Here is a 21731-nt window from a genome sequence, read left to right as displayed (position 1 = left end):
AGAGACAGCCCTACGAGTGATCAAAGCACAACGATGTGATGCTGAAAGACGATTAAGCGGTCCCCGAACATGTTTGCTTGCACACCACCATCAAACATTAAATTCACCTGGAGAAAGCACTTGTGAGCCCTGCAAAGGGGCTGGAGCAGGTAGCTCAGCAGCAGTTTAGGTTACTCTGCTGTCGTCACACAGAAGCAGGAGGAGTCAACAGGGCTTTACCTGCAATGGGCTCTGACATGGGGCTGGACTCAGACTGCCTGTCTCCGCAGTGACAGCCCGAAGTAGGCCTTCATGGCCAGGAAAGATGGGGAGAAGGAGTCTTTCAGGGTGCTCTGAACCCACGACCACATAGGGTGGGCTGGCTGCAGCTCAGCACACAGGCATTCTCCTTCTCAAGCTCTGCTCCCTCCCACCACGCCAGACACCCACAGCCTCCCCAGGCTGAACCAGCTGTATTGCCAGAGCAGGAGAGTTGAGCCGAGCAGAAACACACCACGTGAAGGCATCAAAGGACTGACCTTGCAGTGACACTGCCCCGTGACTGGGTCGCACACGCTTGCTTCAGTGCCAGCCTGGTGGCAGTCACACCGCCAGCAGTTGGGGTAGTGGTAGAAGCCAGGGGCACAGAGGTCACACTGTCGCCCTATGATATTGGGCTTGCACCTGGATGGGACGCAAGAGCCGCAGCATTAGAAACCTCCGCCTTGTGCTGCTGTGCAGGGAGCAGCCGGGCTTTCAGAGCTTCACCCGCATCGGCAGGGACACAGTGCTGATGAGGATTTCCCTGTCCTGCACGTTTCCTCTCTGCAACCTGCCGACAAGTCCCATCACTCCAGCAGGGACCAGGGATGCTGCCAGACGTGCCCTGCGCTGGGACAGGGCTCCCTCACCTGCACTGCCCGCTGTCCACGTCGCAGCCCGGCTCTGTCAGCTCCTGCACGCCGGGCCGAGAGCAATTGCAGTCCTCACAGCCGATGAGGGGGTGGCAGCCGAAGGTCTGGGGCTCGCAGACGATGCACTCCGGCTTCAGGGTGTGTGGAGGGCAGATGCACTGCCCTGTCACTTCATCGCAGAGACGTGTCCCGCAGTCGCAGGCTGGAAGGGGCAGAAAAGGGGCTGTGTTTGGGGGAGCAAGACCCAGGCAGCCCACGGAGAGCATGAGGCAATGGATGCAGAGCTCAACTGCTCTGCAGGCAGCTGGGCTGTTTTCATGCAAGTGGAGCCATTACAGGGCTGGAAAATGCAGCCATTTCTCAAATCAGCCTCAGCCCTGTAAGAGGCAAAACAGCAAGTGCTGGGAAAGCAGAGCAGGAGACGGGACAACTCACGCCTGCAGTTGGGGAAGCCCCAGTAGCCGGTGGCACAGCGGGAGCACTCTCGCCCGATGACATTGGACTTGCAGGGACACTGCCCGCCGAAGGGCTCACACTGGCTGCCCCGTGCCCCTGCCTCGTGGCACCGGCAGGGCTGTGCCCCGTTGTTGTAGAAGAGGGAGAGAGAGATGGCAGAGTCGCGGCAGAACCTCGATGATGTGCTGGGGCTGCAGGGGAAGGCAGGAGGAATCACTGGGCTGCACACTCCCACAGCCTCCCCACCACTCCAAAATCCAGCAGGATCTCCTGCAGCAACAGGTAGTGAATTAGTGGGAGGGACAGCCCTATGACACTGAGATCCCCCAAATACTCACAGGTTTGGTCATTAGATAAGGAAAGCCTTAACCAGATCCCTCCCCTGCCACACACAGGGCCCATGAAGGGAAGGGGTTTTTGCTCCCTGAGGAGTGTGCAGACCGTGGACAGCAGAGCAGCCACCCACAGCCAAGGGTCTCACTTGATGTAGAAGCTGTTGATGCCACAGCTGCTGATGAAATCGTAGGACTTGTCCAGGGGTTCCTCCTGCAGGTACTGAGAGCTGTAGCTGTCTTCAGGCACCACAAGGATGTAATCCTATGAAGCAAGGACAAGATGGGTGAGCCAGGCTCCTTAGCTGAGCCACACAGATGCAGTCCAAAATGAGCTCACTCAGAAGTCCAAATGCACCAACTTCTCATCAGCTCATCCCTTGCTGGGACAGAACATAACACACAAAGTGCCCAAGTACTTGAAAGACCAGCATCTATCTCTCTATTAGGGTCTGTCCATCAGGGTCCATCTACTCTAATGCTCCATGTGGGAACTGGCACTTCTGGAGTTCACTGGAGTAAAAAAAGGCAGGATACCCCAAAAGGGCAGCACTGGCTGTGCTTCAGCACAGAGGCAGGCAGTCACTGTCATCTCAAACTCCTAGACATGAAGGCACTTGGGTTCCAATTCTGTCTTTTAGCCATTTATCCAAATTTTGGTCAATCTTCTAGTCCTGCTACCTGAGGATAACAAGGGCTACCTGCTCCCATGATGAGACCTGCCTGGACAAACAATGCTATGCAGGTGCAAAATATTGCTGGGGCAGGAATAAGGCTTATTCTGGATTATCACAAGCTATGTGTGCAAAGCAACAGCTTCAACTTCTGCCTTGTTTTGGTATCAAAACCACACAGTGAAAAATAACTGTCATATACAGATCCTGTCTCTGAGAATTCTGCCCTCAATTCTACACCACTAAGGTTGCAGATTGCAACTTTCTAGGGTAGTTCAGAACCTGAGTGATGGTGGGAAACATTCCTGTAGTCCACAGTGACAAAAATCCCCAAGGATAAACTCCGGCCCTGCTGGAGCCTGGTCCAGCTTGCCCTGGGAGCTTCCTGGAGAGAGGCTCACCAGCCACAGCTGCTTGCCCTCTGGCACTCGAACAACCACAGTCAGATCATTATCAGTAACATCCAGGATAATTTGGTCCTCGGAAACTACCAGGCTCCGGCACCCGTAGCCATGTGGGCAGAAAGTAGCATTGGTCTGACCTGAAAAGACAACAAACATATTGGTCCCACATTTCCCTTGCAGCCCCCATCACACCCTCCCAGTTTGGAAGAGATGAGTCAGTCTCGCTTCATCTTTGCACTCCTCAGGGAACCCGCAGTTACCCTCTGGCAGGAAAAACTTTCCAGGGCTTCTGCCTACCAGCAGCTTCCCCCAGGTCCCCCGCTCTTCTCACCTTGCCAGATACGCCCGCCATTGATTAACACTTCCACAGGGAAGGTGGGATGGTTGGGCTGGTAGTAGTGTAGGATGAAAGCATAGCGTCCCAGGGTCTGGATCCGGCTGTTAAACACAACAGCAGCCTGGCCCAAAACAGGAGAACAAAGAGACAAAAACCCACATCTTACGGCTGCACTCACAGCTGGGATATTTTTTTATTGTTGCACAAATTTGTGCTCTTAGTGCACAGCTGTCAGGTCTTGAGACTTTTGGTAAATCAATCCCCCTCGTCTCCACACTCCCCCCTCTAATGATGCTACCTGCAAAGCTTTTCCTGGGAGCCCAGAGAACCAAGCAGGGTGGGATGGAGCTAAGACAAGACAGTCCACAGGAATTACAGGTTCAGTGACAAGTTTAAAGTCCTGATTAAATTCTGAAAATGCTAATTGCTAAATTGCTAATTGCTAAAGCTACTGAATAGAGAAGGAAGACTTCTCTGTGCCCCAGGTGTCTGGTGTCACAGCACCAGCAAACCAGCCCAACCCATACCCATGCCACTACCTGTGGTGGTTGCAGGAGGATGAGCTCTGTGGTGGGGTCCACCGCTGTAGGAGGCCGAGGTGCAGGCTCCACTGGGACCCCGGCTGGAGCCATGTGGACCGCCTGAGCCAGGGGGACATCAGGAGCGATGGGCAGAGCCTGGCCCCCCTCCAAAATGATCAACTGAGAAAGCTTCAGGAACCTTGAGGGAACACAGGAGCTGCTGCAAGACAAGGAGAAAACAGGATGTAAAGATCTCCGACAAGGAAAGAGAGAGGCTATGGGGGTCGTGGCAGCAGAAGCAGGCCCTGTAACACCTGGCAGATTATGAAGCATGCCTGCCGAGGGAGAGCTTTCTACCAGGACCCCTGAGGCTCAGCAGGAAGAACAGGAACCTTGCACAGGCTAATTTCTGTGCAAATATTGATTCAAAGCAGTGTCAAGAATTCAGGTACAGTGAGTTTCTCTTGCTGTACGTGAGCAAGTGCAGGAAAGGCTATTCAGGATGACACTTGAGTGTCTGCCACAGGAGGCAGTGTGGTGTTCAGGTAAAGGACCAGCAGCCTGACTTCCAGTCCTTACTTCATTGCTGCCTGCTCAGTGGACACGGGCAAGGCGCTTCGCCTCAGCCACAGATTTCTTTTTCCTGGGTCAAGAACTGAAAAGGCTCCAAACTTGAGGGAAGTGGGGTAAGCAATTGCTTTTGGAAACAGCCACATTCATGCTAAAACCCTGAGGGACCTGAGACCCTTACCTGTTGGATGAGAACGTGCCGTGGACACTGATGCAATGCACCTTTGGCTCAATGAACTCCACGGTGAACTGTGCAGCAGGTATGAGGTACACTTTGTGCTGCCGCACAGGAGAGAGAGAGAGAGAGATGGCTGGTTACATGACAGTCTCTGCCACTGGGAGCCTACAGCAGTTTTTGTGCCCACCAGTGATCAAGGCTGACCACAGTAAGCACCTCCTCATCAGACACGTCAGCTAATGCATGGCAGGTCACGCCTCTCCTTACTGCCCCTTCTTCCTTGGCATAAGCCCTAAGGTGTTTAGAAGCTCCACATATTTATGGGATTGTTTTATATCCTTGGCTAAGCAACTTTGAATGCCTTCAAGGTAAAATAGAAAGAAGCACTGCCACACTGCTGCAGAGCTCCCTCTGCAAAGAGCAGCTGCTTCTCCCCATCTCCAAAATCCCAGTCCCATGATCTACTTCAAAACACACCACTGACCATGTTCTCCACCTTGGACTGCTCATGACATAGACTAAGATCTAGTATCCAGTCCAAACAGGTACTGCTCCTGCCTCTCCTCCTCGCAACCTGCAAACAGAGCTGCCCTCGCAGGGAGCCTTACCAGGAAGAAGTCAGCCAGATCAGAGGTGAACCGAATGGTAGCCTCCGAGGTAAGTTCAAATGTTGCCATGCGGCTCTGGGAATCTACAGCAATCCCTCGACAAAGGAAACTGTAAGAGAAACACAGATTTTGAAGCCAGCCTTGAGCCGGGTCATGACCCATTTCTTGTCTTGCCAGCTATAGGTCCTGAAGGTATTTATACAAAGTGCCTGTAAATCTTTTGATGCTTTTTCTGGCAAGTCATAAGAGTGAGGTTTCCCAAGGACACCCCAGACATTTGTTTCCTACTGCAAAGGTTGCAGTCTGAAGTCAGACACTTTTACAGTAAGGCAGAGGGTTTCACCCACACCAACAGCTTCAATAAACCTGCTCACAGGCCATTCCCTAAATCAGGGCCCCTACCAATGTACCCAGCTGTAAACGGGAGCAACAGATTATCTCCTGGCAGAGGCATTAGAGGACTACATTGGCACAGGTAGTGTGCCAGGGATGCCATGTATTTCCCACGGATAGACAGTCACTAAAATCCATGTCCAGCTAGAATGAGTCTGGACATACACAGCTTAGATGTACAACGCTGAGGCATTGCTTTGTTCATGTGATAAAGCAGAAAAAGCTCAGCTGGGGTAGCCTGTCCTTGCTCTGTTGGAGGAGGACCAAACCCCTTTCTCTGTCTCAGAGCTGACCATACCTGTAGACACATGGGTAGAAGATGAATGTAGCCTGCTGCATGGTTAAATGCGGTGAGCTCACAGCAATGCCCACCATCTGCAAAGCATTGGTGTTGGCATACTCCACCACCAGCACGTATTTCCCAGGCTGGGCAACAGGCAGGGAGAGCTGGACTTCCACCTGGAGGACAGAGAGATGACTGAGTGAGGGTCTCCTGTTCCACCACCTATAGTGAACATGTTCAGGATGCCTGTGCTACAAACCAGCCTCTTCTGCAGCTGAGGGGACAACGGGCCAACTCTTACCATATACCACCCGTGTCCTTGCAAGCCCTTTGCATGTGAAACACTGCTTTTGGGTGCCTTGAACAACAGGGCATGCAAGCACACAGCTGCAAGACTGATGGGGCAACAGGGGGGTGTACATGGGTGCAAAGCCCTTCTGCTAATCTGCCCAGGTGTATGTAAAGCACCAGATGGGAGCAGAGGGATGAGTGCCGCAGTGCCCATGTGAGGGATGAAACAGAAGCGCCACTCACATCAGTGCCGCTGCATGTCGCCATCCGGGGATGGGAGGGGCTGAGCTGCTCTGTGGGACACACTCTGGGTAACCGGTTGTCCAGCCTGCACACCGCATCCACCCCTGACGCAGCAGGGAAGCCGTCCACAGACAGGTACTTATACAAGAGGCAGCTAAAAACATTAAGAAAAAAATTGCAAAGTATGGTTGTTACATCGTGATTGTAAGAGTCAAGAGCACCCATGCAGCCTGATCCCAGCAAGATTTGCAAAAGGCTTTGGTCCAACACGAAGGCTCCACTGCCCAAAGGAACATCTCTGGTTAGTGTGGAGCAAGAGATTCTGTATTACAGGACCCATGACAGCAGTAACAACAAACAACAACTCCCCTTGCAATGTGCTTTATCTTGGGGACCATTGCTATAGTGGAGGGGACAACTGATGTCCAGAACACAACCAGCCTTCCTGCCAAGATGGACAGAGAGGTCCTGAGCAGAGCAAGTAGATGCACTGAGATGCTCTAAGCACTACCAGACTCTGCTCATTCATTTTAAATAGTCCAGCAAGACCTAACTCATTGTAGCCATCTTCCAGGGCTGTTGACTAACATGCAACCCAGCACTGGGAACCCAGCCTAGCAGAGGAGAGGGCTATGGTCTTACTATGTGAGTTGGCCCTCCAGGGTCCATGAGAACACACAGAGTGACTGTGCCATGGATGAGGAGATCTATGCGTTGGCTTTCTGGGACAGCACAGGTTCAGCGGGCTTTATCAACCATGGCAAAGTGCTCCACTAAGCAGTTTTATTGCATCCAGACCCTCACAGTGTGTGGACTGTATATATTTCTTAACCCCAGGCCAAGAGGAGCTGAGTAGGTCCCACACAACACAAAGATGTGGAGATCCTTACTTCTGGGTGGCTTGTTCTGGGGCTGGCTGGTAGGTACATGGCTCCGTGACCTTTAGCTGCAGTATTGGAGCTTCATAGTATGAGCTGGGTAGCAAAACCAGATAGTCCTAGAAGGAGAGATGGGAGAGTTGGTTATGTTTGGGACACTTGCCCCCAGGGAGCTGCTGAAGCCCCCTGTGGTGGATGGAGCACAGGGGCTAGTCCTTACCAGCAGCACACCCTCTGCTTCAACAACCAGAGACCAGGTGTTGGGGTTGAGTACGAAGGGCTCCCCAAAGCTGTTCTGGGGGACGGTGACAAAGGCTGGCTCCGTGCTGGGAGCAAAGACAATCTGCTTGGTCTGCTCTGTACCTGGAGTGGGAGGGATGAGAGGCTGTGAAGGGACTGGGATGGAAAACCTGGAGCTGCAAATAGGAGGCTACACTCAGGGAAGCAGCTCTGTAGTGCAGCGGGGAGTCCCGGCCTCCTGGTCTCTTGGCGCTGCTGTAGCAGATGCACCACAATCCCACAGTGTCCCGTAAGAGAGACATCCACTCTGAATCTGCTCAGTAGCTTAATGGGAGAAAAAAAATAAATCACTGCAATCCTTAATGCTAATCCACAGCTCTCAGTGTGCTCTGCATCCCCGGATTGCAAAGCACGGAGTATTGCATGCCAAGGAATGTTTTGCCAGCTAGAGAAGGAAGGAACTCATCTGTGAAGAATTTATTCTGAGACCGACAAAAAGAATTGCCCAGATACGTTCTTCCTTAGAGATATTCTGACCCCAGCTCCACAGGCGAGATACCTGTCTTCTGGCAAACTCTCAGATCCCCAAGCTGCGCTCCTGTCTTTCTTGCCAGCCACAGACTCTGCACCTGAGATTTAGACATTAATTTTAACTGACAGGACAGATAAGGCCTGATCCTGCTGCCGTTGAACAGCTCCTTGGCTCAGCTGACACAGTCCCATAACCTCTGAATTCATTAACTTTGGATGCAGTAATGATACAGCACCTAGAAGCAGACTGTCTGCCTGTCTAGCAGTCTCAGGAGCATTTTGAAGAGCACGGGTGAGAAGGATTCACTGAGTATGGCTGCATGGCGAGCAGATGAGATGAAGGAGGAAGTGGGGAATGCGGCACGCTGACTATCCTGGTGTGGTACATGGACATCAAGGCATAATGCAGAGGACCAGAAGCTAAAGCAAGGGCTTGTGCTACTGCTGGGATGGGTCAGCCCCTTCCCATGTGTGCTAGCTCTGTGACACGCCTGCCATCAGCTGAGGCCGAGCCCTCGCTTTCTCAGATGGGAAGCAGAGGTGAGGATGCGAGGAATGAAGAAATTTCCCTGAACAGGCAATGGGGTAGATTTCTTGACAAGCTGAAGTTTCACATCCCTTTGAGATGGTACGCAACTCAAACTGAGATGGCTTCTGGAGGTGGGGTGGGAGAAACCGGTCTGCAAATCACATACTTGGAAAAGGCTTCTCTTTTTGCAAGTCACATCTTCCAACTTATCTTCTTTCCGGGCTGTTTGTCCTTTACCATGTGAAGCCCATTCCACCCGGGCAGAAGGTGGCTCAGCATTTCTGGAGCCTATCTGGCCTATCAAGGAAGCTGCCCTCCCAGATCCCATTGCTGGTGCGTCAGTCTGGCAGCTTGCCTTCAGCACTAGAAAAATCAAATGTTGCTTCTGAGCAAGGAGGGAAACACATTATAAGGCAAATGAGCTCTGTTGCTGGATAGGACAGATTAAATACTTCCTGACCTTTGGTGGGATCCTAAAGCATGAGCATGGCTTATGCTTCTCTTGTCTTTCTGCTGCGTAATATGACTGGCCATAAAAATAAGCAGCTATTTTCCCCCTCAAAAAAAAGTAGAAAAATAGTATCTTGGCATTTCAAACCTTGCATATCACATCAAAGGCAAAATACCTTCTATGTCAATTCAAGACAGAGGAGAGAACTTCACACAATGATAAATTAGGTAGCTGGTGTCAACAGCCTTGTGCTGGGCACGTATGGTCTGGAGGAAGAGCTTCAGCAGGACAATGTGGCTGTAGCATCAGAAGGGGTAAAATCAATCAGCCAACCACCCACTAGGGCACCTGCATGGCCTCAGGTCTGTCCCCATGCAGTCTCGCTCATATTGATTCCCAGAATATTTGTTGTCCGGGTCTCTAGGCTTGTTCAGCCATCTTTTGGTGGCTCTTCTTCTCCAGCAGCTCATGGCTTGATGAGAAGACACTGCACCAGAGTGCAATGCCTGTATAACACATGCAATTCTACACCACTTCCAAATCGCACACCATGTGTGAAACCAGCAGCCTGGTTTGGGAAAAGCGCAAGGCAAGGGCAGGACTGCCACATGAGGTCACCTGCGAAATAAAACCATGTCCAGCTGCCAAAGTTTGGATCCAGGTCCCAGCACTTGGCCCATTCTGGTTTTGTAGAAACTCAGCTCAGTTCTGCCTGGGGCACTGGGAGTGATCTTGTCCCATGCTGGAAAGGTTGTATCGAATCATACAATAGCCTTATCTCACACCAGCCTGGCTGATAACAGTCCTCAGTGCGCAGCCCCAGGACTGGGGGCCAGCTTGCCGCTGCTTTGTTAAATAAAGGGGGCTGCAAACTCAAATCAGCCTTTCAATTGGAAGGACAGGACTAATGGGTAAAGCCACATGGAAGTGTCTTCTGGAAAGGATGATGCAGAAGGTTGCCTGGGATGGGGAGGAGGTGGCGGTGGTGCAGGGGAGCAGAGCAGTCTGGGATCCTTACCTCTTCTTCGTGGCTGATAAGCTGTAATTTTGCCATACACAGTGGCCCCTCCTGAATTAATATACCTCAGGATGACATGGAACAGATAGAGCTCTGCCTCCTTCACGTCTACAGTGACTCTGATTTTATTCTGCAAAAAGCAAAAAAGCACACGGGGCACACGTCACTGGGGGGCCAGATCCTGACCGCCCACCCGCTCTGCGGGAGAGCCTTACCCGCCTGCCTACCTGCCTGCCTGCCTGCCTCTCTTCCCCCTCCCTCGCCATCCCATGGCACGGCTCTGGCCGGCCACCTGAGATGGGCACACTTGGGATGGGCACACCTGGGGCAGGAGAAGGGGCAGAGGAGCAGTGTCACAGCGTGGGATGCTCTGAGTTAGTCTAGAAGTGAAAAATGCACTTACAGTTGCCACAAACATTAAACTTTCCTTCCTCAACGACCGAGACCCTCCCTTCCACACTGGCGGGCCCCCGGCTGACGTAGCGGAAGACGAGGCGGAAGAGGTCGGGGGAGGTCACATTGAGAGTCACCACTACCTTGGGCTGGTGGGAGAGAGAAAGGGGAGAGAAGCAGAGCACACCTTCAATTACCTCCACCGCTGACAGCTACCAGCCCAAGCGCAGCCGCTCGGCTCACTGCTCCCAAAGCAACATGCCACAGCGCAAGGAGGAGACAAGCACACTGGCCCTGCTGCACAGTCATGGCACGGGCGCCTCGTGATGCCGTTCCTTTTGGGACCAGCCACCGAGGGAGCAATCTGCCTGTGGGAAGGGGGTGGAAAGGCTCTGCCCACATCTGGAAGATGCTGTGGCACAGCAGGGTGGTTCAGCTATCCTGGGGCACACGCCACGCCAGCGGAAAGGTTTTAAGAAGTTCTAGCTTTTGTTATCGGCATGTTGCTTTTGGGCTTAGTGTGCCGTAACCAGCCAGCAGGTACCAAACGCTGAAGCACCTGCCCTTGTTTTTATGGGACTCTGCCCAGATGCCTACAGAGGAGGCTGCAAATTGAGCTGGTGCCTCATCCTCGGGAACCTGCAATGCTAAGGACTAGTGGTGCTAAGGGAGTGTGTCACTGACGGGTGCGTCAGCCCTCCGCCTGCCTGAACGCTGTTTGGCAAGACCCCAGTTAAAGAGATGCTTAAGTCCAAACCATTTCAAAGGATCTAAGCATCTGCTTAAATACCCTCCTACAGGGCAAAGCTGGGGTTTGCCCAGGAAGACTCCTAATGAGGGCTCTGTGTTCTTCAAAGCTCCAGTTACACACCATCTTCCCACTGGAGAGCAAACTGGAAGGATCTTGCAGAGAGCAAACTACAGGTGAAACCTGCCAGCAGAAAGCCATGTGCTGGCCCTTCCATCAAGGCCTATTTCTATCTCAAATGCCAACACTCGATACAAAACAAAAGCCATGAGCTTGAGCATGAGCTCCATCCTTAAGCTTTAAGGCTGGGGTTTTCTCAAGGGAGCCTACAGGAGTTCAATGCCTAGCTCCTACCTATGAATTCAATGGGAAATGGCTACACATTTGGCCCCTCTGTTATTTTACCTAAGCATGAAAAAGAGAAGAAAACTGAAAGTACACGCACCAGAATAAGGAACATCTTATATGGGACAAGACTGTCAGAGAATCACTACCCTGCACCCCATCCCCAAACACACACACAGGCAACACTTCTGCGGGGGCCACGCAGAAGAAGAATCCACTGAGGAGAAAAAAGGGTCAACAGATGAAATAGCTTTACTTCTAGGGCTTAGACAACTCCAGGTTAGTGTAAACCATCATTACAGCAAACCAGCTAACAGCAAGAGCAGAGGCAGAATGGTAACAAGAGGTCCAAGCTGAACATGGCAGCTAAGGAGAAGCTAATTTATTTTTGGAAAAGGGAGGGAAGGTTATGCAGAGAGTTGCAGGAAAGAGCAGAGTCAGATGAAAGAGCCACAAGGAAACCCAGAGACAGTGTTTAGACATCCCTGTAAGTAATCACCAAGCTACCACCTTTGTCTAACCGGATTAGGATGTTGGGGATTCCCAATTTAGGATCTTTCCCCTCATCAGTCTATGCTGTCCCCAGCACTACAGGAAATATCTGTGCAAACAGGCTATATATACACTGTGCTGTTTATGTTGGCCATCATGTGACTTTGGGGGTTTGAGAAGCACTTGGGGTGAAAGATGTGTGCCAAAAGCACGTCAGTCCTCCACCAGCCGCATCCTCCCCAGGGGGAGCTGGGCTGGGCTGGAGACACCAGGCGTACCTGGATGGAGGACATCTGTGCGTATCCCCGCCAGCTGAAGCCCTCAAACTCCAGGGGGTTGTAGCCGAAGCGCACAGCCCGGCCGGCCGGCGTGGTGCCTTCCTCCAGCTCGAATTTCAAGTGGTGAAGGTCAGGGAAATAATGGTCCCGCGCAGGTCTGGGGAAGAGAGGGAGCACCGTTACCTGCTGGGCTATCTGGAGGGAGAGGTAAGAGGACACCTCTGCCAGGCACGCGGCTGATGTGGCAGCAGCCCAGACGATGAGGTCCCCATCCTTGTGGTGGCCAAGGACGCCATTCCTGAGGGAGCGAACAGGAGGCACAGCACCCTAAGGTGCACCTCCCGCTAGCAGCTTACTGGGTGCAGGTGGGCCCACGTGTGCTCTGCCGGCAGCGACAGGCTCCGTTCCGCTCCTCGCAGGATGGCCCCAGGGACCCGCCAACGTCACACCGGCAGCCTGTGGGCAGGAAGCGCCTGTTTACATTCCCGCGGCACTAACGAGCTCCTGGTCACTAATCAAAGGCGTGCCCCAGCGGGCGGGGAGGCTGGGGTTGCTATTTTTATTCTGTTGTATCTGTTTTCATATTGGCCCCAGCCCCAGTTGGATCAGCTCCTCTCCACCTCAGCGCCGAGCTATTTCCAGACGGCTGACGGCTGCATGAGGAACAAGCTCTGCAAACCCTCATGGCTGGGCGCCGCAGCCCTGCCGCCAGCAGCAGCCTTGCTCCCTCTTCCCAGCCCTGCCAGGACTGCGTGGGCCGGCTGAGAGCAGCCAGTTCTCCTCCTTCCCTGCTTCCCATGGGCATGATGGAGAGCAGCAATCCTGACATGTCCATGCCCACCTGCTCTCAACAGGAGGAAGGGGTAGAGCTGCAAGGACATGGCCAGTGGTTAAAACACACCAGTTTCTGGCACCCAAAGGGGCACCTTTCCTGGCCTTTCATACCCCAGCCTGACAGACCTGTGTCCAACGGTGACAAAAGTGTGAACTCAGGTCTCCAGATCCACAGCAAGACCCAGCCCCTGCTCTGGGCCATGGTATAATCAAAAGCAAGAGGTGGGACATCTCCTGCCCCTTCTCTCCAAGGCCAACAGTCAGTTGGTATATGCAGAGCTGCTTGTGACCCCCCTCCTTCACCCAACACATCACAAAGGAGGCTCACCTTGGCAGCCAAAGTAATTTGCGTTCTCCATATTGAAGTAGCCGTCTTTGCACGCTGAGCAGAACTGGCCGCAGATGTTTGATTTGCAGAAACACTGCCCGTCGCCCTAGGAGAGAAGCAGGCATGGAAGCTCATTCCCTCCCATTGCTCGTCACGGCCAAGCTGTTTCTCAGTTATTTGGGTCCTAGTCTGAGACACTGGAGAAGCATTTTGAGTTTCATGCTCTACACTGTTTCCTGTGCGTGGGTGGGCCAGATAAGTTAAATTACCCAACAATGCAGGCAAACAAAAATCCAGGCATCCTGGGCCAGACCCAGAAATATTTAGGTGCCTAATTTATGACAGGTCTTAATCCTATGTTCTCATGCAAGCCCAGACTGTGGTGCAGCCTTTGAGAGCTCAGCGTCAGGACAGGTCTCTCCAACAGCTGCTGGGAGAGACAGAGCTGAAACACTCCCAACACAGCATACACTTGGAGGTGCCTGGAGGCAGAGAAGAGCAAACCCACCTGCTGGCACTCTGCGATTCCGCTGATGGTGCCCTTGGTATTACACTTGCAGCCTGGAGAGAGGGAGACGAACAAGAAAGCCAGAAGATCAGTCAGCCCCTGAGAAGAAGCCTGATGGGGGACAGTACCCACACCACACCAGAGGACACAGGCTGGGATAAGAGGAGCTGGGAACTGGTCAAGTAGAGGGTAGTGCTGCACAAGCACTATGCACAAGCTCACACTTCATTTTGGACAGTTACTGTTGAGGACAACTGCCAAAGACATTTGCCTTTTCTGCACATTTGACCATGAAAACCTAAGTGTGCAAAGTCTGCAGGGAGGGCTGAGAACGACACAACTCATTGCACAAGCCCTGTGTTTCATCCCAAGCAAAAAGTTCCAGGCTCCAGTCTTTCCCCTCTTCAAGTGGGGGTTACCCAGACCACTCCAGCTTTGACATGTCACTTCAGGGTGAAGGAGGAAGGAAGGGTATCCCTTCCATCCAGCAGTGATGGTCCCCACTGGCTTGGGTTTGGGTCTTGCACCATTACAGCAGGGAGGGGACTTTTTGGGGCCATGCAAATGCCATTTCCTTACTCATGCAGCCGTAGGGGTTCTCTGGAGTCAGGTTCCAGTATAAGGGCTTGCATCTGTCACAAGCTGGGCCTTCAACGTATGCCCGACACGCGCAGGAGCCCTGGGGAAAGGGAGAGGGAGAAGAGAGCAGGTGAGAATTTGCAGCACGGTGGCTGAATGTGGTGTCTGCTACTCTGGCATGAGTAATGGCTGCTTTCAGGCTGTGCTTAAGGAAGGACTTGTCCCAAAGTGAGTAAAAGAGGATCACACAAAAATGACCTGCAGGGGTTGGTGGGTTCATTTGATACTCACCGGGGCCAGCGAGGGATCTGCAGTCACCAACCCTGCTGGGTTACAGGAGCCCACTAGAAAAGAGAGGCACAAGGAGGGATTTATAAAGAGATAGCTCACACCCCAGCTGTTCCTAAAGGGGGTTATTTCTTCCCTTGCAAAGCTCCTGGGGGATGATAAGCCTATTCCAACCCAAACTGTTCTATAATTCTGTGATTTACCAGCACCGCACTGCTATGTCCCAAGACACCGGAGTCCCCCCCACCCCATCAGGGAGGAGAAGGGGGCTACCTTCGCAGTGCGGAAATCCATAGGCGCCCGGCACGCAGCTATCGCAGCGCAGTCCCGTCACTTTGGGCCGGCAGCTGCACTGCCCCGTTTCCTGGTCGCAGGTGCTGTGCAGAGAGCCCTCCCGGGAGCACTGGCAAGCTGCAAAAGAGGGGAGAGCAACTGCTGGAGCTGCAGGGCACAGGGACTCCTGCATTCAAGGCTTCCCACCAACAACCTCTTTTGTCTGCCTGACCTTCACCACCATCAAAGCAGCCAGAAACATGGGTTATAAATAACATACACACTCATTCTTTGCTTTTGGTTAAAAACACCCCATCTTTTAAGAAAAACAATAGAAGCTGTAATGTTTATCACACCTATTCACATACATTTATGTGTATATTGGAAGGGGGGGAGAAGTACTGGTTAAGGAAAAGGGGAATGTGTGATCTCATCCCCTAAAGGTCAGCAACCAGTGACAGATCAGACCCTACAAAAGCCCATTTGCACCCAAACACCTAAGAGCAGCGTTCAGCCATCAGGGTCTGCCCTGTGGACGCTGTGCGCAGTCAGCAGGCCAACAACACAGCCATGGCACTGCCGGCAGCCGAGGGCAAGGGCAGGGCAATGGCTCTGCGGCTTCCTGCGTGACCTGACTCCTGCGAGCACACGTAGAGATCCTGCTGCCCTATCGCATGAAAGGTCAGCAAGCTGCCAGGAAGCTGCCCATGCCCTCCTCGCCCAGCCAGCACTCCCAGACTGGCTAACAGCAAAACATTGTTCATAAAACAACAGATTAAAAAAACCCATAAAATCAGGTTCTCCCCCGTTTTCCTTGCTGTGACTCCTCTACAGCTCGGCAATTTGGACACTGCTTTATGAGACACACCAAAAAAAAAAAGAAAAAAAAAAGTGACTACTGAACTCCTGTGAGACCATTTCATCTCTATGTCTCCAGCCTCTTCAAAGGCATATTTCCGGCATCAGCATTTGTGAGCAGTGCTCTGCCAGCTGGCCACCGCTCAGGCATCTACATTTAGTATGGTGCAAGAGGGTGATGATGCTCTTTTGTTGCTTCAGGGAAATTGTATCACAGATTATTTTTTAATGAGCAGTAAATTCTTGCTGGGAGACATAAGAGTACATCTGGCTTCCAGTCGGACTGCCGACAGGGAGGGAGATGGGGACACTGCCCAGAGCTGGAGAGGGCTATTCAGAGTATCTAGGGCCACAGGCACCTGCCACAGGCATTGCTTAACCCTGGCACCAGCAGCAGTGCCCAGGGAAGTGGGTGCAAAGCTCTCACCACGCCAGCAGACACCCTGACTTTGGGGCTGACACGAAATTCCAAATCCTGATCCTCATTGTTCACCCTGTTGTACAACCGTACTGCTGCTGGTTTCAGCACAGTTGGCCCTCCTGTGCATTGGCATGAACCAAGGTGGAATAAGCCCTAAAGACCTGGACGTGTCATGTGAGCCACAACTGAGCATCTCATGGCATCAGGGTATAATCTGAACATGTGGTTTGAGACTTTGCTGGGAAAATGTTACCCCACTCAGAGCCCTGCTCTCTCTGGCTGCAGGCACTCAAGCCTGAGGACAGGCAGATGCAATTCAGCACGTTTTATGTTCATCTGCACACACTGCTTTCGGAAAGAGAGTCCGAACCACAGCTGCTCTGCAAGTTGTAGTCTGCAGGTCTGTTTCTTAATAGGTCACTGGATTAGAGGCCATACGTCCGGACTGGGTTTTATTTCCAAACTGAGCAGGCAGACCCAAGCTCCTGCTGTTAGTGAATGAACTGGGGGAGACAAACTGCACAGCCTTTGGGGAAGCATTTCTTCGAGATGTTTGCTCATCATAGAGCATGCCTGTCAGATGAGAGAGCCAGGTGAACCGCACACAGGAAAACTGATTCCTGCTGCAAGAGCCAACTATATTCATATACAACCCTTGGAGACAGATTATGGAAAGGAAAACCATTACAAAGTCAGTAGCAGCAGCTATTCCCTTCCCTCCCCTGAGATCCGACGGTGGTTACTCACGTGTGCAGCTGGGGTACCCATAGAAGCCCAGGGCACACTGATTGCAGGTGTGGCCCGCAAAATTCGCATGGCATCGGCACTGGCCAGCTGGGCTGCAGTTGTTGTCCATTGCACCCCGGGAATCGCAGGAGCAAGCTGTAAGAGCAGGACTGTCAATAGTCTGATGAAATGTGTGATCCATGGCCAACCACTGCTGGTCTGAATTGTCATTCAGCCCCACAGAAATTAGCCATTTCCATCAAAACTAAATTAATTTCTTAATCCCGTGGAGAGACAGGGAATATTTTCAGCTGGAGTCATGGCCTTATCAGGAAAATGCCACTGAGCGTTTTTTACAGCCCATTCAATGTTCCTCAGCAGTTTAGTAGGTTAATGCACTAAAAAGACAAAAAAAGGCATAAGCTGAGACACCACGTCACAGCAGGGTTGTGATGAGGAAGTGCGACTGATAGAAACTGCTTTGTCTTTCAGGTTTTGGCATGATCCATGAACTCCAGAACAAGCCTGCCAAATTCGCAGTGCAAACCACACGGGTTTTGACTTTGAGAAACATCTGTCTTGCAAAAACAGGCATGTTTTTCAGAAGGTGACAGACCAGCAGGAACTGAACATCAATGTCCTTACCGTAGCAGTGCGGGTAGGAGTGGTGCCCAGGGCTGCACTGCTCGCACCGCGGCCCAGCAAACTCGGGTCTGCAGAAACACCTCCCGACGGAGTCACAGCCTCCCGGCAGCGTCCCGACTGCGCTGCAGCCGCATACTGCAACAGAGAGAAAACGTTTGCCCTGTGCTGGGAGCACGGGGCAAAGCTCATGGCCATATGTTTTTTTTTCTGAGGTTCTCAGATGGGCATTTAGGTGCTGCTCTAAGTGTTCAAACTGTCAATCTCTGCCCCTTGCATATATCCTCCAAAACGCCCACAAAACCACTTCCCAGTCCTCCTTCGAAACCCTGCCAGAAGAGTCTGGCTTTGTGTGTGCCCACCCAGGCCCATGGGAGGACAGATACGCACGCTGGCACAGAGGGTAGTTGAAGTAGCCGGGAGCGCACTGGTTACACAGGTGCCCTTCAAATCCTGTTCGACACAGACACTGCCCTGTCTCGTTGTCACAGGTGCCATCGTACTGACCGGGGCCAGAGCACTGGCAGGCTGGAAAACAACAAGGGCACTAGTAAATAAACAGCTTCTTAGTCTTTCCCCTTCCTAGGGAAGGAACCAGAGCGCCTGTTCCTCTGGGGTAGAAATGCAGTCGCTGGAGAAACCATGGGGGACACAGCTGACAGCAAGCATGCCTAGCCCGCAGCTCACATCTATAGGGAATTTCTCAAGAGTTCCCCCAGGCCGGGAGGACACTGGAGGGTCAGGGCTGGGTGGAAAATACCAGCAAAAGTCATGGGAATTTGTCACTTGGAAGTGGGGCTGGAGAATTCCTCCTCTCCAGTGCGAGCGGAGGACAGGGAGAGGCACGCTCCTCCCCAGCAGGGAGGCGAGCAGGGCAAGCTTGGGCCGCTAACCCCGAGTCACTCACACTGGCAGCTGGGTCCGTAGTGGCCTGGAGCGCACTGGTCACAGTGTGTTCCCTGGAAGTTGGGTTTGCACACGCACATCCCCACCCGAGGGTCTTTGCGACAGGCATTGCCTTCCGTTCCACCGGCGTAGCAATCGCAGTCTGGAGCGGGGACACACAACAAGCAACACCACACACGGCTGTCAGTTGATGTCTGCCCCTGGGCAAAGGTTCCATAAGGACAGGGAAGGAGTTGCCATGAGAGGCAACAGCTCAAGCATTTGCCTCCTAATAGCCTTCCTACCAGATGCAAATGTTTTAACCAAACCCTGCTCAGGCAACCAGCACACCTGGCTCTTGGGGTTGCAGGGTGGCTGGGAGACCTCAGCATCACACAGATGTGCAAGGTGCTGGACAGGCAGCAGGGCAATGCACAGGGCAGACAAAGGCTGCTTGCACAAGCCCAGACAGGGCTGATTTTGTGCAGCACTGCCCAGGAGTTGTGCGGGAATAACCAAAGCTTTCAGCTAACCAGGGTGGGGTCTGGGGTTTCTCTCTGGTCACTCCATGCTCAGCTGCATCCGAGACCTTCCTGCTGCCAGGGCAGGCGGGTGCTCCGGGCCAGCAGTGCTGAGGCCCTCGGCCAGCCCTGCTTTCACCGACAGCAGCAGTGTGGGGTGCTGGGCTGGGAGAGGGAAGGCCAAAAATCACCCAAGAACCAAAGGGTAGGGGAGGTGAGGAAATGAGAAGGGAAGTGAGAAATTCCATCTCAGGAAAGAAAAACCTATTTGGAAGACACAGAGTTTAAAATATCAGAAGGAAGGAAAAGGTTATCTGGAGCGCACTGGAGAGCATGAGACAGGGGAGGACTCAGTGGGAAAAGAGATGAAAAAAAAGCACAAGGGAGGAAATGAACCGAGAAGAGAGCATCAGAGAAGAGGGAGGCGGTGGGGAGCAGGGATGACGGCACAGGGGAGCTTTCAAAACAACAGAGAAAGCGACACAGAGCGAGCGGCCGTCTGTGCACGCTTCCCAGGCGCCTGCAGCCGTGCTACCCGCAGCTTCGTGCGGAGGGGGCCATCAGCACAGACCTGCTGTGCTGTCCACCACATGGAAAACACAGGGCATGCAGGTGTGGCTGAAGGACAAGTTTGTATCTAAACCCAGAAGCCGAGATTTGGGAGAACCCAGCTTGGGTTCCAGCTCAGCCACAGCCCCTCTGTGGTCTTGGGGGGTTCCTTAAAGGGAGGCCAGTAGGGACGTACCCACATGGCCTGGACCCCAGAAAAAAGCACACAATCACACGGTCACTCTGGGCTAGAGTTTCCCTGTCTATAAAAAGGAGATCATTAAAACTTCCTTTCCACCACCCCTCAGCTGCCTCCTCTCTCAGAACCACTCTGTGTCAGGGCTGTCTCTTACAACATATGTGCCCAGTAAGCTGAAGACCTGATCTTGCATTGGGTGGTGAGATATAACAGCAATAATAGCATGGTGATTGCCAGAGCAGCAAGGAAAATTGCACTGCTTACTTATTATCTGTCCCGCAGGGAGCACTTGTTCTCCAGTATCGTTGTGAGCGAAAGCTGGAACGGCTATGCAGAGAAAGAGACATTGCACAGGTCATCACACACGCTCAAAGAAATTCTGTTGGGATACCAATGGGTTGACAGTCCCAAAGCTGAACAGGCTGAATGAAAATGTGGAACATGGAACAAAGTGCAGACATCCCACTAAACAAAGATCCATTACAACCATTTTTAACCTGGGCTCTGGAAAGATGTCTTTCACAGAAAATGAGAGATGAGACTCCAGCCAAATGGGAAGCTCACATTGACTCCAGAGAGCCAGGTTCAGCCCAGCTCAGCTCTGGTCCAGCTTCCACCGAAGCCAAACACAGGCTTGTTCTCACCTGCAGGAACTCTTCCTGGGACAGGATTGCCATGTGGCATGGCGAAAAGGCACCTGGAGAACAGCCCCAACTGGAGCTGTTGGCCCTTCCTGCACTGCTGGGTCTGTGGAGTCCCAGACCTGACCACCCCACACAGCCCTGCAACCCCCACTTACGGTAGCAGTGGGGGAAGTTGAGGTATCCCTCGGCACAGGCATCACAGTGCTCCCCAGTATAATTGGGCTTGCAGTAACAGCGGCCGGTGAGGTCCTCGCAGGTGCCATCGGTGAAGTCAGACTCACAGTTACAGCCTGCAGAGAGGGACAAGCCAGCAGTGGTTGTCACTAACTGAGACCCTTGGCCAGCCATGAGCACCACAGAAGCATCATTACGACACAGAGCCTCTATAAGATACCCCACCATCTGCTGTAAATTCTCTGCAAACATAAAAAGTGCAATTTTGCCTCTTCAAAAGACGTCTGGCTTAGAGGAACTGCTTCCACTGTGCTTGTCCCACTGCAGGGTCCCAAGTAAAGCAGCACAGCCCCAGCTTGCTTCTCCAGGAGATCCCAATTTCCCTGGAGACATGGTGGTGGCACAGTGCCGTGAGGATGCAATGCAGAACAGCTGATGTGTCACAGCTACCAGAATGAGCTGGGCTCCCCAGCAAGATGGATATAACCCACTGCTGCCTAGAAATCCCTGTCTTAGGGCAAGGAGAGCAATGGTCTGCAAGTGCCAGCTGAAAGGGCACAGAGATGACAGCTAAGGCTGGATTGCCCTACAGGCAACAGCAGGGGTAACAACACATTTTTAGCTCATTCCAGCCTTAGAACATGCCACCGCTTCCGATTTCACGGATGCTGCAGACACACATACTGTCTGCATGTACAGATGGCTGCATGCACACATACATTTCTATGGGCAATGCCAACTGCAGCAGGAACCACCCACATAGCCACATGTCTTATGGTGCTGGACTCCCTACACCAGAAAAATCTCTCAGCCCAACCTTTCAGACCACCTTCCCCAGCGTCATCAAGTCCAAGCAGGCATCTACAGCCTGCAGAGGAAATCACACTCACGATAGCAAATGTACGGAGAGTCAATTGGGTGGTCAGGGGACCGGTAGTATCCTGGGATGCACCTCTCACAGTTAATGCCAGTGGTGTGATGCTGAAAGACAGTGGGTTAGAGGGGCATCAGTTCCTCCGCCTGCAGGATTCACGTTCATCTGCCAGATTTACTAACAGCTTCAGGGTCCAGAGGGAGCAACTCAGAAGTGTCAGCACACAGAAGACCTAAATCTGCTCAAAATTCCACATACACTGATTTGAAAACAAAGCATTTCCTTCAAACTGTGTATCCTCCCATAAGCCCAGTCTGAGTTTCAGGTTCGCATCTGACCTCA

General features: G+C 52.6%; 1 protein-coding gene across 1 annotated transcript in view; it reads right to left on the bottom strand.

Annotated features, from left to right (window-relative positions):
- LAMA5 (laminin subunit alpha 5) overlaps positions 1-21731 on the bottom strand; it is a 53492-nt gene that overhangs the window by 19591 nt on the left and 12170 nt on the right. Inside the window, exons 7-34 of the mRNA XM_019470654.1 lie at positions 21406-21496; positions 20497-20631; positions 19962-20024; positions 18451-18591; positions 17934-18071; positions 17547-17681; positions 16923-17057; positions 14897-15034; positions 14627-14679; positions 14336-14435; positions 13757-13809; positions 13249-13354; positions 12443-12542; positions 12087-12243; positions 10234-10372; positions 7282-7424; positions 7074-7180; positions 6184-6337; positions 5665-5825; positions 4974-5082; positions 4369-4466; positions 3636-3837; positions 3091-3217; positions 2757-2896; positions 1831-1946; positions 1329-1540; positions 891-1095; positions 519-663 (exon numbers count right to left, since the gene is read on the bottom strand). Of these exons, the coding sequence (XP_019326199.1) occupies positions 519-663; positions 891-1095; positions 1329-1540; positions 1831-1946; positions 2757-2896; positions 3091-3217; positions 3636-3837; positions 4369-4466; positions 4974-5082; positions 5665-5825; positions 6184-6337; positions 7074-7180; positions 7282-7424; positions 10234-10372; positions 12087-12243; positions 12443-12542; positions 13249-13354; positions 13757-13809; positions 14336-14435; positions 14627-14679; positions 14897-15034; positions 16923-17057; positions 17547-17681; positions 17934-18071; positions 18451-18591; positions 19962-20024; positions 20497-20631; positions 21406-21496 (3603 nt within the window). The remainder of the gene's footprint in view (positions 1-518; positions 664-890; positions 1096-1328; positions 1541-1830; positions 1947-2756; positions 2897-3090; positions 3218-3635; positions 3838-4368; positions 4467-4973; positions 5083-5664; positions 5826-6183; positions 6338-7073; positions 7181-7281; positions 7425-10233; positions 10373-12086; positions 12244-12442; positions 12543-13248; positions 13355-13756; positions 13810-14335; positions 14436-14626; positions 14680-14896; positions 15035-16922; positions 17058-17546; positions 17682-17933; positions 18072-18450; positions 18592-19961; positions 20025-20496; positions 20632-21405; positions 21497-21731) is intronic.

Source organism: Aptenodytes forsteri, unplaced genomic scaffold (genome assembly GCF_000699145.1).
Source record: "Aptenodytes forsteri isolate BGI_AS27 unplaced genomic scaffold, ASM69914v1 Scaffold47, whole genome shotgun sequence".
Lineage (NCBI taxonomy): Eukaryota > Metazoa > Chordata > Aves > Sphenisciformes > Spheniscidae > Aptenodytes > Aptenodytes forsteri.
The sequence above is the reverse complement of the archived record's forward strand: the minus strand, read 5'-3'. Positions and strand labels throughout refer to the sequence as shown.